The following is a 13,792-nucleotide window of genomic DNA, read 5'->3' as shown; positions in this document are numbered from 1 at the left end:
AATCACTTAGCATTTCCTATTTGTGAAGAGTGATTGAATTGCTAGTCGAAAAGTATCAGTAGTAATGGTGGCTTTGTCATAAATCATGCAATAAAATAAAGACTTTGTCTTACATGTTTATCACCCCCCCTCCCCCCTCTGTCATTATGAAAGCTAAACTCCCATCAATAATGACATTTGTCATTTTAACAAGTATCTATCTAAACATTAACTTGCTCAAACTAAACATCAAAAAGATAATGCAAAGTAAAAGGGCACCAGCACTGAGGTGTATCCTCGGACTAATTTTACTTGTTGCCTCATTCTCTTGATGATGATTGCACGTTTTGCAAAGGTTTTTTTTCGTGTGACTATGAGCCGGGACTATTTGCAAGTTGTCCTTGACTATAAATGTTATCAACTTAATTCACTGTTACAACATGTCATAATGAGGAATGGTTATGATTAATGCTGCTGGCTTGAAAAAAAAAAACATTTAACTTGTTCTGAGTACAGCTGACAGTATAAAAATTAAAGTATAATTTCCATCTCATTATGTTTGTGCAGAAAGCAAACTCGGGTGGTTGTCATATAAGGGCAGGAAAACATCAGTCACTCCCACTGACCAATAGCAGCTTGAGGAATAGGCCGTGTTAATCAGTAGAGCACATACAGGCAACTTCAGTCACTTCTCAGCAATTGATGTGCAACTGTGTGAGTTTCATTTCTTAGAGGATCCTCTGGCACAAAGTTTTACATCCAGGAAAGAAAAATATACACTAACATGGAGGAGAGGAACTGCTCTTTGGTGGAGTATTCGGTACAGCGACAAGTTTTGAATGAGGTATCCCTGGATGAGTTGGCGCAAAAAGGGGTATGGTCTACAAAGCCAACCTTCAGTGAACGTCTCAAAGGCTCCATGAGGTAACAACCACCATCAATAATCAAAAGCGATATTCATGATTATCGGCAAGCAACAATTACAGCATTGATTTGTAGCCATAAAAATCACATTGCTTGGACATTTAAGTGCCACGACATTAGGTACACAAAACCTGATGATGTGATGTAACAAAATCAAATGATAGAAATGTGAGAGAGCTTTTCTCAGTCATTCAATTTTATAACTGAAATTGTAGTTTGTATTGCTCACCACTGAAATCCAAACAGAATTTGAGTGCCAGGTCCAACAAGTGGCTTTATCACTTCCTGCATTTCATCACTCAGTTGGAAAACACCGTCTTTATATTTGTACACAGTGTAACATTTGGGGAAATTTTGTAGCATGTGTTGCAATTCTCATGATGTTACATTTTAGTGGACCAAGACTTTGAATAAGCCCCTCACTGGGGTCAAGGGTGCGCTGGAACCTATCCCAGCTGACTTTGGGCAAGAGGCGGGGGACACCCCGAGCTGGTCGCCAGCCAATCGCAGGGCACGTGTAGACAAACAACTGTTCACACTCACATTCACACTTACAGACAAGTTAGACGTTTCAAAGAACCTTCTATGCACGTTTTTGGAATGTGGGAGGAAAATGAAGTAAACCCATGCAGGCACGGGGAGAACATGCAAACTCCACACAGGAAGGCTGGCTCCACCACCTCTGAACTGCCAGGCCCTATTCAGTTTCAGCAAATGTATTCACAACAAGCTTTAATGTACATATGTCTACTGACTGTCCCAGGTGCTCTGTGCCCCGTGCCAAACAAGTTTTGATGAACTGGGTGCCCGTTCTTGAATGGCTGCCTAAATACGCCATCAGAGAGAATGCAATGGGGGACCTGATCGCCGGCTGCAGCGTGGGCATCATGCATTTACCACAAGGTCAGTCAGATCGATAAATAAATAAGTGATAGAAAACATGGGAAAGTAGTTGGCATGGCCTGTGCTCTGATTTGCTATCAGGCATGGCGTATGCTCTTCTGGCTTCTCTGAGGCCAGTGTTTGGCTTGTACACCTCGCTCTACCCGGTTCTGGTCTACTTCATCTTCGGCACTTCTAGACACATCTCAATCGGTGAGTGCAACACAGATGATGTTTCCATAGACACAGACGTCCTTGCATGAATCTTGATGAATTGATTAGTGTTTGTGTTTCAGGTACCTTTGCAGTGATCAGTATCATGATCGGGACTGTGACCGAGCGGTTGGCTCCTGATAGTAACTTCCTTGTTAATGCTACAAATGGGACAGGAAGTGTAAATATCAACGAACGGGATGCTTACAGAGTGCAGATAGCCAGCTCGCTCACAGTCCTAGCAGGATTGTTTCAGGTGAGTTTCTACTTTTGTCTCAAACTTTCTACCACGCTGAGGTCTTCAACCAGATCTCTTTCCCTCACCCCAAGATCCTGTTGGGTGTGGTGAGGTTTGGTTTCGTGGTCACCTACTTGTCTGAGCCGCTGGTTCGAGGATACACTACAGGATCAGCGTGCCATGTGTTGTGCTCCCAGCTCAAATATTTGTTTGGGGTCACTCCAGCTCGCTTCTCCGGTCCATTCTCTCTCATTTACGTGAGTACGACACAAAGCTTGTCGTTTCCAAACAATTATGTGTTTCTTGCCAGGTTTAATTCTTAGCCTTTTTCATAACAGACTCTGGTGGAAATATGCCGCTTGCTACCCCAGACGGTGGTACCGGAGCTGGTGGTGAGTCTGGTGGCCCTCTCCATTCTCATTGTGATCAAAGAGCTCAATCAATACTACAGGCAGAAGCTGCCCCTGCCTATTCCCATAGAACTCATCATGGTAAGTCCTTTTGATTTAGATCTTTAGCACAATAATAAAAATCTCAAGGTCAACGGGCCGACTCATATTTACATGTGCTAAAGTTGACCTTAACCCGAAATGATCTCGTCCACTCTTATGTTTGCAGATCATTGCAGCAACAATCATCACTCATTTTTGCGGCCTTGCTACAAAATACAACATTGATGTTGTCGGTGAGATCCCAAGTGGGTGAGTAAATCAGTAAGTTGTCAAACATGCAGTATAGCGAATTTAGACGTACAAATAATTGTTGAGCCCCCCTCCTCCCCTTATTACAGATACTCTTTTGTGTCCTTTATATTCACACTTCTTCTGACAGTAGTCGTAGTGGATCAACTATTACAAATGGGATTATTGAAATATGTTAAGTCAAAAGAACACCTGTAGAATGCGTGACAAATATTTACAATCGCTGAAGTCAGCCCCAGCCATGCATGACTGCGTCAAAAGGAAACAATCGTTGAGCTTTCTCCTTTGGAGATAAGGCAACGGATATCGGCAAATATGGATTCCACCATGTTTTTGCAGATCTTGAGATAGCTACTAAACTTCATGAGTTCTTTGTGCTCCACCTAATCCTCGCTTATCTCGCTTATCTTCCATTCCAGGCTTAATGCCCCCCGAGCTCCAGATGTGACGCTGTTCTCGGCATTGATCGGTGACGCTTTTGCCATCGCCATTGTGGGCTATGCCATCAACATTTCTCTTGGTAAAACGTTTGCCCTCAAGCATGGCTACAAAGTGGATAGCAACCAGGTGAGGCAAGACAAACAATTTTGGGCTTTCCATCCAATTCTTAAAAAAATAATATCAAATTCAGTGAAAACTACTCTCCAGCATTTGATTTTCCTTCATTAATGCATTTCTCGATGTTCCCTTTGCTTATACAAGTGTTATCTTCTAAATCATTTTTTGAAACCCAAGGCAAAATTTTGTTTTTCAATTCAAGATATCACATGGAAGCAGTTTATTATTTTTTGACAGAAATGTGTGAAGGTATGCGAAGCGCAAAGACTGAATGAGAGGCTCCGGGCTACTCTCATTAATCATTAATGCAGAACAAGCTCTAATCACACTTGTGTTGCTTAAATACGCCTGCCAATGCTTTCAGTGTGGCAACGATGTGTTGACCTGGCTACAAACTTAACAAGCAGTACACTAATATTATTGAACACACTCCTTACACGACATAGGTTGTTAATGTAACAACACCAAATATAACTTTTAAGAATATTGTTTTTTTGTTCTACCAGGAGCTGGTTGCTCTCGGACTTAGCAACACCATCGGCGGCTGTTTTCAGTGTTATTCCGTGACTTCTTCCCTGTCGCGGAGCCTCATTCAGGAGAGTACTGGGGGAAGAACACAAGTAAAGCAACTTGCCATTGGCAAAAAAAAATATCTCTGATTCCTTCCTAATCTCATATGTGACGCTGAAAGACTGCATTGCGTGTTTCATCAGGTCGCAGGACTGATTTCTTCCATCATTGTTCTGATTACGGTCTTAAAAATTGGATCTCTTTTTGAAGCTCTCCCAAAGGTATTGGTTTCTTGGCCGACTTTTTACCCTTCAAAGAAAGTTCAAATGCCTTTCTTGAATGTTCTTCCTGGTGCTTACACCTCTGCTTTGGAAGGTTAATGATGTTGTGGCTATCTGTGCATGTTCTTCAGGCTGTCTTATCCACAATAGTGTTTGTGAACTTAAAAGGAATGTTTAAGCAGTTCTCTGATGTGCCTATGCTGTTCAAGACCAACAAGGTTGACTTGGTATGACCCAACACTCCGAAAGATCCCGCTAGGCTACATGCAGCTTTGTTCATTTGTACTTTTACTGCCCTCTAGCTTGTGTGGCTGGTAACATTCACATCCACCATTCTACTCAACTTGGACCTGGGTTTGGCTGTCTCCATTGCCTTTTCTATGCTGACGGTTATCTTCCGAACCCAGCTGTACGTACCCGTCGGTATTTACACTCGAGTGTGATAAGCAAGTGAGCTGGTTTCATGTTTTGTGTCATTGTCTCTCTCAGACCACGCTATTCAATCTTGGGCCAAGTACCAGCCACCAATTTATATCTGGATGTAGACACATACAAAGAGGTAATGAGAACCATGGCCCATTATGTATGGTATATGTTCTGTCCAGCCCAACTAGTTGAATCACTGCATTCTCATTGTTTTATATGAATTAAACAGGCAAAATCCAGCTGTTTCTATCCATCTCAGGGGGCAGCAAGTTTGCCACTTGCTGTCGCCTGATAATGACATCACGGTTGCCAGGTCTCAGATCACAACCAATCACAGCTCACCAGTTTTCTGAAGCTGTATGTATCGTGATTGGTTTTGACCCACAACTCGGCAACGGTCATTTTCAGTTGACAGCAGGGGTCGCGGGCGTGCTGGAGCCTATCCCAGCAGTCATCGGGCCTGAACCGGTTGCCAGACAATCGCAGGGCACACAGAGACAAACATCCGCACTCACACTTAGGGGCAATTTGGAGAGTTCAATCGGCCTACCAAGCATGTTTTTGGGATGTGGGAGGAAACCTGAGTGCTCAAAGAAAATCCACGTGGCCACGGGGAGAACATGCAAACTCCACACAGGGAGGGCCAGAGATGGAATTGAACCCGCACCCTCCTAACTGTGAGGCAGACGTGCTAACTAGTGCACCACCAAGCCACCTCACAGACAACATATTATTTTAAAGAATACTTAGGGGTTGAATTCCTCTGAAGTGATGTTTTTTTTTTTTTCAAGAATAGTTACTAATACTAACAAAACAAAATTCATCATGAAAGCAAACAAGAATCTGATTTTCTTGATCTGTGCCCACAGGCTAAAGAGATTCCCGGAATCAAAATTTTTCATTCTTCCGCAACTATCTATTACACCAATGCTGAGATGTACTTGGAGGCCTTACAAGAGAAGGTTAGCATTTGTCCTTGCTCACTTTTAGGCTAGCCCGAGCTGCCATTACCATCTAATTTCCAACTCACTCCCTAAACTTTCATTGCTACACTCTTACACTCTTATGTTTTGTAGAGCGGCATTCAAATTGGAAAACTGCTGGCAGCAAAGAAAAAACAAGATGCAACGCTGAAGCAGCAGGAGAAAAAGTCACACAAGAATGAAGCAAAGCATCAAGTATGCTACATTTCATTTTGAATTGACATCCATCCATCCACCCATCGATCCATCCATCCATGACAAACATCTTTTTTCCCCCAGCAGAGTGCCAGTAATCTGTCCAATAACACATTCTCCTTGGAAGAGATCAAAATCACTGCAGCACCTAAAGAGAATTTTAAGCATGGTATACCCTTCACGACCGAATCTGCAGTGAATGGATTTGGTAAAGGCCACGTGAACCAGGCCTACCAATCCGACACAATGTCCGACTCCAATTGTGACATGGGAAGGTCGCAGTATTATGACAGCAACGCGCTGGCTTCGAAAGAGAGCCATGACAAGAAAGGACTCACCGATGCGCAGGTTCCTCACAGCATCATCTTGGACCTCTCAACAACTAACTTTGTGGACAGCGTCGCCGTGAAGACCTTGAAAAACGTACTCAGGTGCTATGAGAAGCAAGTTTTATTTATTCATTAATTGTAATTTTTGACTTTTTCTTCCAGATTTTCCAGAACCTAACAGATATTGGTGTAGGAGTTTACCTCGCTGGCTGCCAAGGTCAGTGGTCCTCCAAACAAATCTACCAACACACATTACTCACAAAACATTAGCAGGGGGAATTTAAAGATGAATCAAAAAATAACTGCCTTCCCTAAAATTTGGAATGTGCATCAATCTCTTATTTCACTACTTTGCACTTGTTCTACAACAAGTGGCAAAATTCCCAGCATGTGCTTGTAATTGGAGTTTCTGGTTTGTGGTAACTGGTTTTCCAACAACCCTCTTCAGCATTTTTTTTTTTTTAAATGTTTTTCATCCTGGTAAAATATTAGCCTGTGTGGTGGAGCAGCTGGAAAGAGCAGGTTTCTTCTCAGAGTTGATCCCAAAGAGCAGGTTGTTCGTCACCATTCACGATGCAGTGCTCCACATCCTTAACATCAAAACGGGACAGAGCGACGTCCTTGTGAGTTCATTGCCTTATTTCCATCAATCACACATCAAGTTTCCGATATCAGCTCAAATGGATTCTGTGTTTCCAGGATGTTTCCTACACCACCACAATGTGAACAGCAGGGGACAGCCTGTTCCAACTCACCATTCTCTTCTTGAACTAGTGGCGTGCCGTTGCTCACTATTGGTCCACATTGTCTCTTCCCCCCATACAGGGAGAATGTCCACCACCTTAACATGGCAGCACAATTACCATGGAAATGCAGGGAGCCGTTGCTGTGACAACAAGCGTTTTGTTATATTGTCTAATGAGATGAGGTGGCTGCTGTCACCGAAGCTCTCACACTATGTGGCTCTGTGAGAGGCAGAGAAGGGGGGTTGCGTGGGAGAATCTAACACGGGATTAATAGCCATGTATTTATAGCTTGTGTGAGAGGCTTAAGAGTGAGCACATATTTGTTACTAGTATCTTTTTTTTTTTTTTTTACTGGTTCCAAGAATGAATATGCTTGAATTGCCTTGACAGTTTAATAAGTGTCCTGCTGATATCTTGAGCTTACTTCAGGGACCCAGCATAATGTTGGCAATGTTCACTTTCACAAGACAAACCAGTGAATGTAAATCTTTTCTTAGTGGTTTATTAAACTTGTGATAAATTAAGCATGTCTTTATATTTTACTGTGGTGTTTTAATGTTGGCCAATCTTCGGCTGCATCATCAAAACTAATTTAAAGTGATTAACATGTCATGTTGCGGCCAGAGGTGGGCATTCCGGGATGAAAAAGTTAATAAAAAAAGAGGACCGATAGAAGTGGGTTTTCACCTGTCCCTGTAATTGTTTAAGCGCCAAATAAACGGACTGTTTCGGCATACTAACGTGGGAGTTTGCTAAGGATATCAAGAGGCATTTTCGTTTCCACTTTGTCTCGCGGGTGTAAGCCGTACGTTTGGACCGAATATGAAGGTTAAAAAGAAAAAAAGTTGGTTTCTCCATGCAGGAGGTGACAAAAGGAGGCTATTTCTTTATATCCTATTTATCAGATAGCATTGACAGAAATATAATTGACTTTTTTGAGTGATATATATTGTGATATATTACTGCAATCCGCCATTTTAATCAAGTTGGGTTCATCATCATGTTTTACCATGATGTTTTTTTTTTCTCGGACCGATGATGGAGGGAGGGATGGACCAGTGATAGAAGCCCTTCAAATGATGAGGGGACAGGGAAGGAGGGACGATTGTATCATGAATAAGGATGGACGGAGCGGCAGAATTTGGTCAAGTGCCCACCTCTGGTTGCTACTTCATCGGTATTTGGGTATCGCATTACGCTTCTGAGATACGAACGTTCTTGGATCCTTTCCGCAGCGGCATGCCTTCGTTCTCCGCGGTAAGATACTCCAGATGATGTCTGCCCCATCGTGGGGTTATGAGGCGTTTCCATCGCTGCAAACACATCGTGAGTGGCCAGTTATACGGCTATCAAATGAGTGTTCAAAAGAAATCGTAGGAAAAGACTAAAGATCCAAGGCCTATTTTGAAGGGTTTGAGGTATGTAAAATACAAAACAGACAAACTGACCTCCCGAAATGATCCGTTGGCACGCAGCAGTTTGTACACAGCAGTGAGTGGGATGCAAAGCATGGAGGAAAGGGCCAATGTCCAGCCCAACAATTCACCCCACCACGGGTATACGTACAACTTGTTGTAGGTTAGGCGCTGATAGTTCATCAAATGATATAGAAACACTCCCTAGAAGCACACTTCGATTAACGTTGCTACCAGCAGACATGAAATGTGAAAACATACAAATTGGTACTTACCATGCAGACAAGGGGTGTGATGTAGGACCAGCACCACTTCATGTACGGAAAGGGATGATAGCCGATCATGCGAGCCACGTCACCCATGAAACGGTCTGCGCCTGACAAGAGGTCATAAGATACAGGGGTACAACAAGAGACTGAACGGAGAGCTCGTGTCTTACCATAGACCCACGCAATTACCACACATTCCCAGAAAGCTTGCCACAGCAGAGTGATCCCACTGGCAGAGTAGTAGTCAAACAACTGGAAGACATACATCCCTCCCTGGCAGAGAATGAACGCTGACATTTGTGAGTAAATACAAGCATTGATAACTTGTGACCATTAGAGGTTCCTTTTTAACCAAGGTTAACAACAGAACATCACATCTACATGTTACACACACACACACACACACACAATTAAGGGAAAACTGTACCTCTGTGATCATGGACAAGTCAATGATCATGCAGATGAAACAGCAAATGGCGGCTACCATCTCTCGCCGCAATGTGCCAAAGGAGGGTTTAGGAAGAAGCATGTCCATTATTCCGGTTATGAAACCTTCTATCCCAACAAACTGAAATGAAAATATTTGAGGTGAGAAATAGGCAAGAGCAAAATGAGTAAAATGGCACAAATGAAAAGAAAATGAGTTATTGATGGAGAAACTGTGATGCCGAATTTTATTCTCTTGATAAATCTTTGTCTTTGATACGGTTAGAATTCATACAGGTTCCTTAAATCTTGAACATTTGACTTTTGGCAATACTCTCATAAACACATCATGGTGGTACAGTAACTGCTTTAGCAGTACACATTTACAGTTAGGACAAACACACTCTTCTACAATGTTTCCGATTAACTGAGAAGCGCCCCAAATGAATGATTCCATATCTCACCTGACTGTCCAAGCCAAGTACAAGTAACATAAAGAAAAAGAGTGCTGCCCAGAATGGAGCCAGAGGCATCAAAGTCACAGCCTTTGGGTAGGCTATAAACGCCAGGCCGGGTCCTACACAAACAGTTCAACAAAGGGAGCCGTGACTTGTATTCAACTCTATATTCAATATAAAAAGTATATTCCGCATGACTTACCACTCTCAGCTACCTCACTGATGTCCACACCTTGTTCTGTAGCCATGAAGCCCAACACAGTGAAAACGACAAAGCCTGCAAAGAAGCTGGTTCCGCTGTTAATGAGCGCCAACACAAACGCATCCCTGGGAATAGTGAAAGGGCAGATTTCAAATGAGGAACGTCACTGTCGTTGGGTGGACCCTCGCACCTCTAAAACCATTATTTTTATGCTAACGATGTTTGTTGAGCCATTCAAACTTACTTGTAACAGTTGTAATAGAAGCGGTTGTAGCTGCCCAGTGCCGTCAGGGCACCCAGTCCGATGGCATAGGAGAAGAAAATCTGGGTTCCAGCATCAATCCACACCTACCACAAAGGTGTAAAAAAAAAATTGGAATAACAGGTTTGGTTGTAAAATTCTGCCATTAAGCAGCCAAATACAGATAAGCGGATGTTCATAGAAATACGAGTCTACCTGTGCTTCTCCTAGTTTGGACCAATCTGGTTTCAGGTAGTATACAATCCCATCAAAGGCTCCAGGTAGGGAAGCACTATGCCCCAAAAGAATAACCAAAACCACGTACGGGAACAGAGCCGTGAAATATACAATCTGCAAGAAGAAGACAAATATTGAGGGTTAACAAAGAGGATTTTTTAAACTAATATTAAAACAAATGCTGCACAACTCGTCACCCAGTTTTATGAACTGTACCTTCCCTGTGCTTTTAATTCCCTTCCATATGCAGAAGTAAACAATGATCCAGGTGGCAAGGAGACAGACCGCCACCTCGTAGTTGATGCTCCCTGGCTCATGAAGCCCGCTAGACAGATGGAGAACTTTATGCCTGTGAGCAAGAACACAAGATCGTGAGGGAGACAACTCTCTGCAACAGCAAAGAGACTGTTATCATGAGACAACATACTCCCAGAACTCGATGACTGGGGAGCGCATGCCTTCCGTCTTCACGCAGCTGTCGTTCAGGAGTGACTGATTCGGGGACACGTCTTGAGCAGCAGATGAGTTCACGCTGATGTTGTGGCAATTGTTGCTGAAGTTGACTGTGCAGTGGACGGTGTTCCAAGTGTGTCCGCAGGTGGCCCACGGCAGCGGGTTGGTGAAAGAGTGGAAGAGAAAGTAGAGGCCCCACACCAAAATCATGATGTAGTAGGTATTGCAGAAAAACACAATCACCATAGACGCCAAGCCCAGACCTGGTCAGGCGGGAGAAGATGCAGGATCAGGACGAGAACGGATGTGACGGCGACCGTGTACTCTTCCTGTCTTGACTGACCTTTGAAAAGAGGCACGATGTTCCAGGCGGAAAGCCCTCCCTGCTTCATGAACTGGCCCAATGCAACTTCCAGGAAGAAAACAGGGATGCCCCCGATGAACACCATTAGCAAGTAGGGGATGAGAAACACACCTGTAACACAAAACACATTTGCAGAGTGTACAAAAAGTCTACCCACCCCTCTTCGAATGCTATTTTCTTGTGACGTATAAAGATGAAACCGAGTTCTATGAAACCAAGATTGAACCTTTTGGTCATAATTCTAAAACATATATGAATTGGGTGCGAGCATCATAGTTTGGATTGTTCTTCAACTAGAATTTGTGCTTCAACACAAGGTGGAGGGAATTAATAGCACTTGTTTTTGCACAATTTATGATTGTCCTAAGTTTGTACCTCCTCCGTTCTTGTAGCAAAGGTAAGGAAAGCGCCACACGTTGCCCAAGCCTACAGCAAAACCCACGCAGGCCATGATGAAGTCCATCTGTCTGGTCCAGGTTTCTCTCTCTGCAACTCTTGGTTCCGATGAACCGCTCTCCTGGCTCAGGGGTGTAGCAGCATCTCGACCCTCACCGCGTACTGAGCTCACTCCAGGCACAAGGGCATTATGAATTGATCCCCCAGCCTCTCCTTCAGACAGGTCTCCCGCTTCCATCCAGAGGCAATTTTTACCTGGATGAGAAAAGATAGATTTTAAAATATCCCATTTTCGCTTTTATTGGTCCATCAATCGGCATGAGAAATATAAAAAACAGAGCAAGTAACATTTCATAACAATTCTATTGTTCCTGGAAGCTAGCGTTTTAACCTTAAACAAAAAAGTACCACATTTTGCTCTATTTTACATTTTGCTCCATTTGACCAATCAAGCGAAGCCAGGCAGTCACATGACCACAGTCTCTCCAGCCTCATCACTCCACTTTCGTTCCAATATGTTCTATATATAATTTGATGAATATAAAGAATGTTGTGTGTAGATTCGTCGGGTGCATAGAACATATATGTTCAAGAAAATTTTTGACTTGCCTTTCCCTTTAAAATACTCCTTTACTTTTACTCAATAGTTTGGAAGACTACTTTGAACTAACTGAATTGTCATATATTCTCGCCAGTAAATTTACTTGTGTTTAAAACAACCCACATTTACCTTTAATTTTCTTGCTGATGTTCTTTGCTGATTGCTGCCACTTTGCTTTTGAAACACACTTTTCTGATGACAATCTGATTATGTGACTCGAGAGCTCGGTCAAAAGCGGTGAAAAGGAGGTCACCGATGTTCGGGCCAGGTGGAGAGTGTCCGCTGGATGGGGAGACTCAGAAGCCGTCGACGAAGCACTTGAAGGTTAGCCTGAAGAATCTCATTGATAGCCCCGAGCGACAGCAGATCCACAATTAGGTAGAGTTGGATGGATAAGTTTTGAGTCTCAGCGAACGGAGCAAGTGTCCGGCGACACAGTGAAACAGTCAGTCTCACTCGTGCGACACTCCAGACGTCACCGGTTGTGTCGCCACTACGTTGGGGCTGTGGTGAAGACAAAAAAAACAATGCAACAAAGAAGCCCTTTAGGACGGCGAGTGACGCAGCTCAACATCATATTCGTCATAATGGTTAGATTAGTTGGGTTGAGAAAAATCACTTTTTTTTTTTTTTTTTACAAGGTGGTTTATACGAAAGTAGCTTTAACTGAATTTGTCCAAACAATATTCAACAAAATAACAATTTTGTGACTACAATGTTTCACATGCAAAGGTGAGCGGATGCAGTCACCGCACTGCGCCCACACTCGCCAATAAACAAATTAGTGCATCATTAATGAAAGCAACTATGAACATAAAACATGATACCTCAACAAATAATTATTAAGTATAAATAATCTAGGCTACAAAGTGCAGCCACATTGCTGCAGCATGCAATCGCTGTTCGGTCTAAATATCTGTTGCAGCGGGTACATTCCTCATTGCAGTCCCTCTGAATTATTCTTTAGTTATTATTGTCATACTTTTTGGTCAAATGTTACAAATCATGATTCAATGCTCCACAATCCTCATGAAACGTTTCAGTCTGCTCAAGTGGGTTTGCTCGTGTTACCTGCAACACCAGAATGAGTCCACCAGGGGGCAGTTTGTTCCAATTGTTCTGCTCTCCCACTGATGGCGTTCCATTGCTCACAATTGGTCCGCTTTGTCTCCTCCTCCCCCCTTTCACTAGCAGAGTGGCCACTTTGACATTGTTGCCATGGAAACCCAGGGAGCTGTTGCTCTGACAACAGGCTTTTTATTATATTGTTTAATGAGACAAGCCACCTGTACATCAATGTGGCGCTTGCACTTTGTGGCTCTTAGACAGGGGCGTCGAGTCGGCCAAGGTACCGAAGGATTAATAGGAGTGTATTTATAGCTTGGACGAGAGGCCGAAGGGAAAGCCAAAATGCCAATGGCACGTGAGAGTATTTCGTCTTGTCTGCAGCCTGCTCCCTCCCAACAACTAATCAATTGCAAATATTTGTTCATAATAAAGTTAGGGCTATTCCATCTGGGTGGCTACCTTATGTGAGACTTCACAGGTTCATAGGCCGCAATCGCATTCATAATTGTGTGTGAGTATATTTATAGTCAGTGTTCACGCGACTCTTCTATTTCAAGGACCCAGCGGCCTTTTATTTCTATTTTTATGAGCTGAGCACTTATTGATTTCAACTAATGTAAAGTCAAACCTCATGCAGGGATTTGTCACTCAATAACCACATGTCCTCTTTGTCATTGTCTTGATATCTCACTGCCGT

General features: G+C 43.1%; 2 protein-coding genes across 7 annotated transcripts; one reads left to right on the top strand and one right to left on the bottom strand.

Annotated features, from left to right (window-relative positions):
• Nucleotides 1-591: 591 nt before the first annotated feature.
• On the top strand, nt 592-6,842 carry LOC125989266 (solute carrier family 26 member 6-like). 3 transcript variants are annotated; one of them, XM_049755432.2, is made up of 18 exons: nt 593-903; nt 1,667-1,806; nt 1,888-1,998; nt 2,082-2,254; nt 2,329-2,493; nt 2,575-2,727; nt 2,855-2,937; nt 3,357-3,504; nt 4,002-4,115; nt 4,209-4,286; nt 4,418-4,513; nt 4,589-4,695; nt 4,776-4,845; nt 5,582-5,674; nt 5,789-5,890; nt 5,975-6,321; nt 6,382-6,436; nt 6,712-6,842. In XM_049755432.2, the coding sequence occupies exons 1-17, from the start codon at nt 764-766 to the stop codon at nt 6,395-6,397; spliced, it is 2,136 nt and encodes a 711-aa protein (XP_049611389.1). In that variant the 5' UTR covers nt 593-763; the 3' UTR covers nt 6,398-6,436; nt 6,712-6,842. The 3 variants fall into 3 exon arrangements, with proteins under 3 accessions (XP_068506070.1, XP_049611389.1, XP_049611388.1); XM_068649969.1 differs by lacking the exon at nt 6,712-6,842 and having other exon boundaries at nt 592-903; nt 6,382-6,512; XM_049755431.2 differs by lacking the exon at nt 6,712-6,842 and having other exon boundaries at nt 5,975-6,313; nt 6,382-6,489.
• On the bottom strand, nt 6,326-13,753 carry LOC125989268 (sodium- and chloride-dependent creatine transporter 1-like). 4 transcript variants are annotated; one of them, XM_068649970.1, is made up of 16 exons: nt 13,099-13,753; nt 12,157-12,531; nt 11,406-11,681; nt 11,010-11,141; nt 10,641-10,929; nt 10,430-10,562; nt 10,193-10,327; nt 9,980-10,083; nt 9,736-9,860; nt 9,540-9,652; nt 9,077-9,217; nt 8,820-8,922; nt 8,656-8,756; nt 8,414-8,584; nt 8,123-8,278; nt 6,326-6,809 (listed from the first exon to the last, which is right to left on the bottom strand). In XM_068649970.1, exons 3-15 carry the CDS (start codon nt 11,662-11,664, stop codon nt 8,159-8,161), a joined length of 1,926 nt encoding a protein of 641 aa, XP_068506071.1. In that variant the 5' UTR covers nt 11,665-11,681; nt 12,157-12,531; nt 13,099-13,753; the 3' UTR covers nt 6,326-6,809; nt 8,123-8,158. The 4 variants fall into 4 exon arrangements, with proteins under 4 accessions (XP_068506071.1, XP_049611392.1, XP_049611393.1 ...); XM_049755435.2 differs by having other exon boundaries at nt 8,180-8,278; XM_049755436.1 differs by having other exon boundaries at nt 8,180-8,278; nt 13,010-13,100.
• Nucleotides 13,754-13,792: the final 39 nt, after the last annotated feature.

The sequence above is a fragment of the Syngnathus scovelli genome, chromosome 2 (assembly GCF_024217435.2).
Source record: "Syngnathus scovelli strain Florida chromosome 2, RoL_Ssco_1.2, whole genome shotgun sequence".
NCBI lineage: Eukaryota > Metazoa > Chordata > Actinopteri > Syngnathiformes > Syngnathidae > Syngnathus > Syngnathus scovelli.
Note: the sequence above shows the minus strand (reverse complement) of the source record. Positions and strands in the feature narration are given on the sequence as shown.

What these genes read in the sequence shown, in the direction of transcription:
- LOC125989266 (XM_049755431.2), top strand. Translation starts at nt 764, where the DNA reads ATGGAGGAGAGGAACTGCTCTTTGGTGGAGTATTCGGTACAGCGACAA. An exon ending in TCCTAGCAGGATTGTTTCAG is followed by an intron (nt 2,255 to 2,328) that starts GTGAGTTTCTAC and finishes CCTCACCCCAAG; the next exon opens with ATCCTGTTGGGTGTGGTGAG. An exon ending in ATGTAGACACATACAAAGAG is followed by an intron (nt 4,846 to 5,581) that starts GTAATGAGAACC and finishes CTGTGCCCACAG; the next exon opens with GCTAAAGAGATTCCCGGAAT.
- LOC125989268 (XM_049755435.2), bottom strand. Translation starts at nt 11,664, where the DNA reads ATGGAAGCGGGAGACCTGTCTGAAGGAGAGGCTGGGGGATCAATTCAT. An exon ending in CATCGTGCCTCTTTTCAAAG is followed by an intron (nt 10,930 to 11,009) that starts GTCAGTCAAGAC and finishes CCGCCTGACCAG; the next exon opens with GTCTGGGCTTGGCGTCTATG. An exon ending in CCAGTCATCGAGTTCTGGGA is followed by an intron (nt 10,563 to 10,640) that starts GTATGTTGTCTC and finishes TCTTGCTCACAG; the next exon opens with GCATAAAGTTCTCCATCTGT.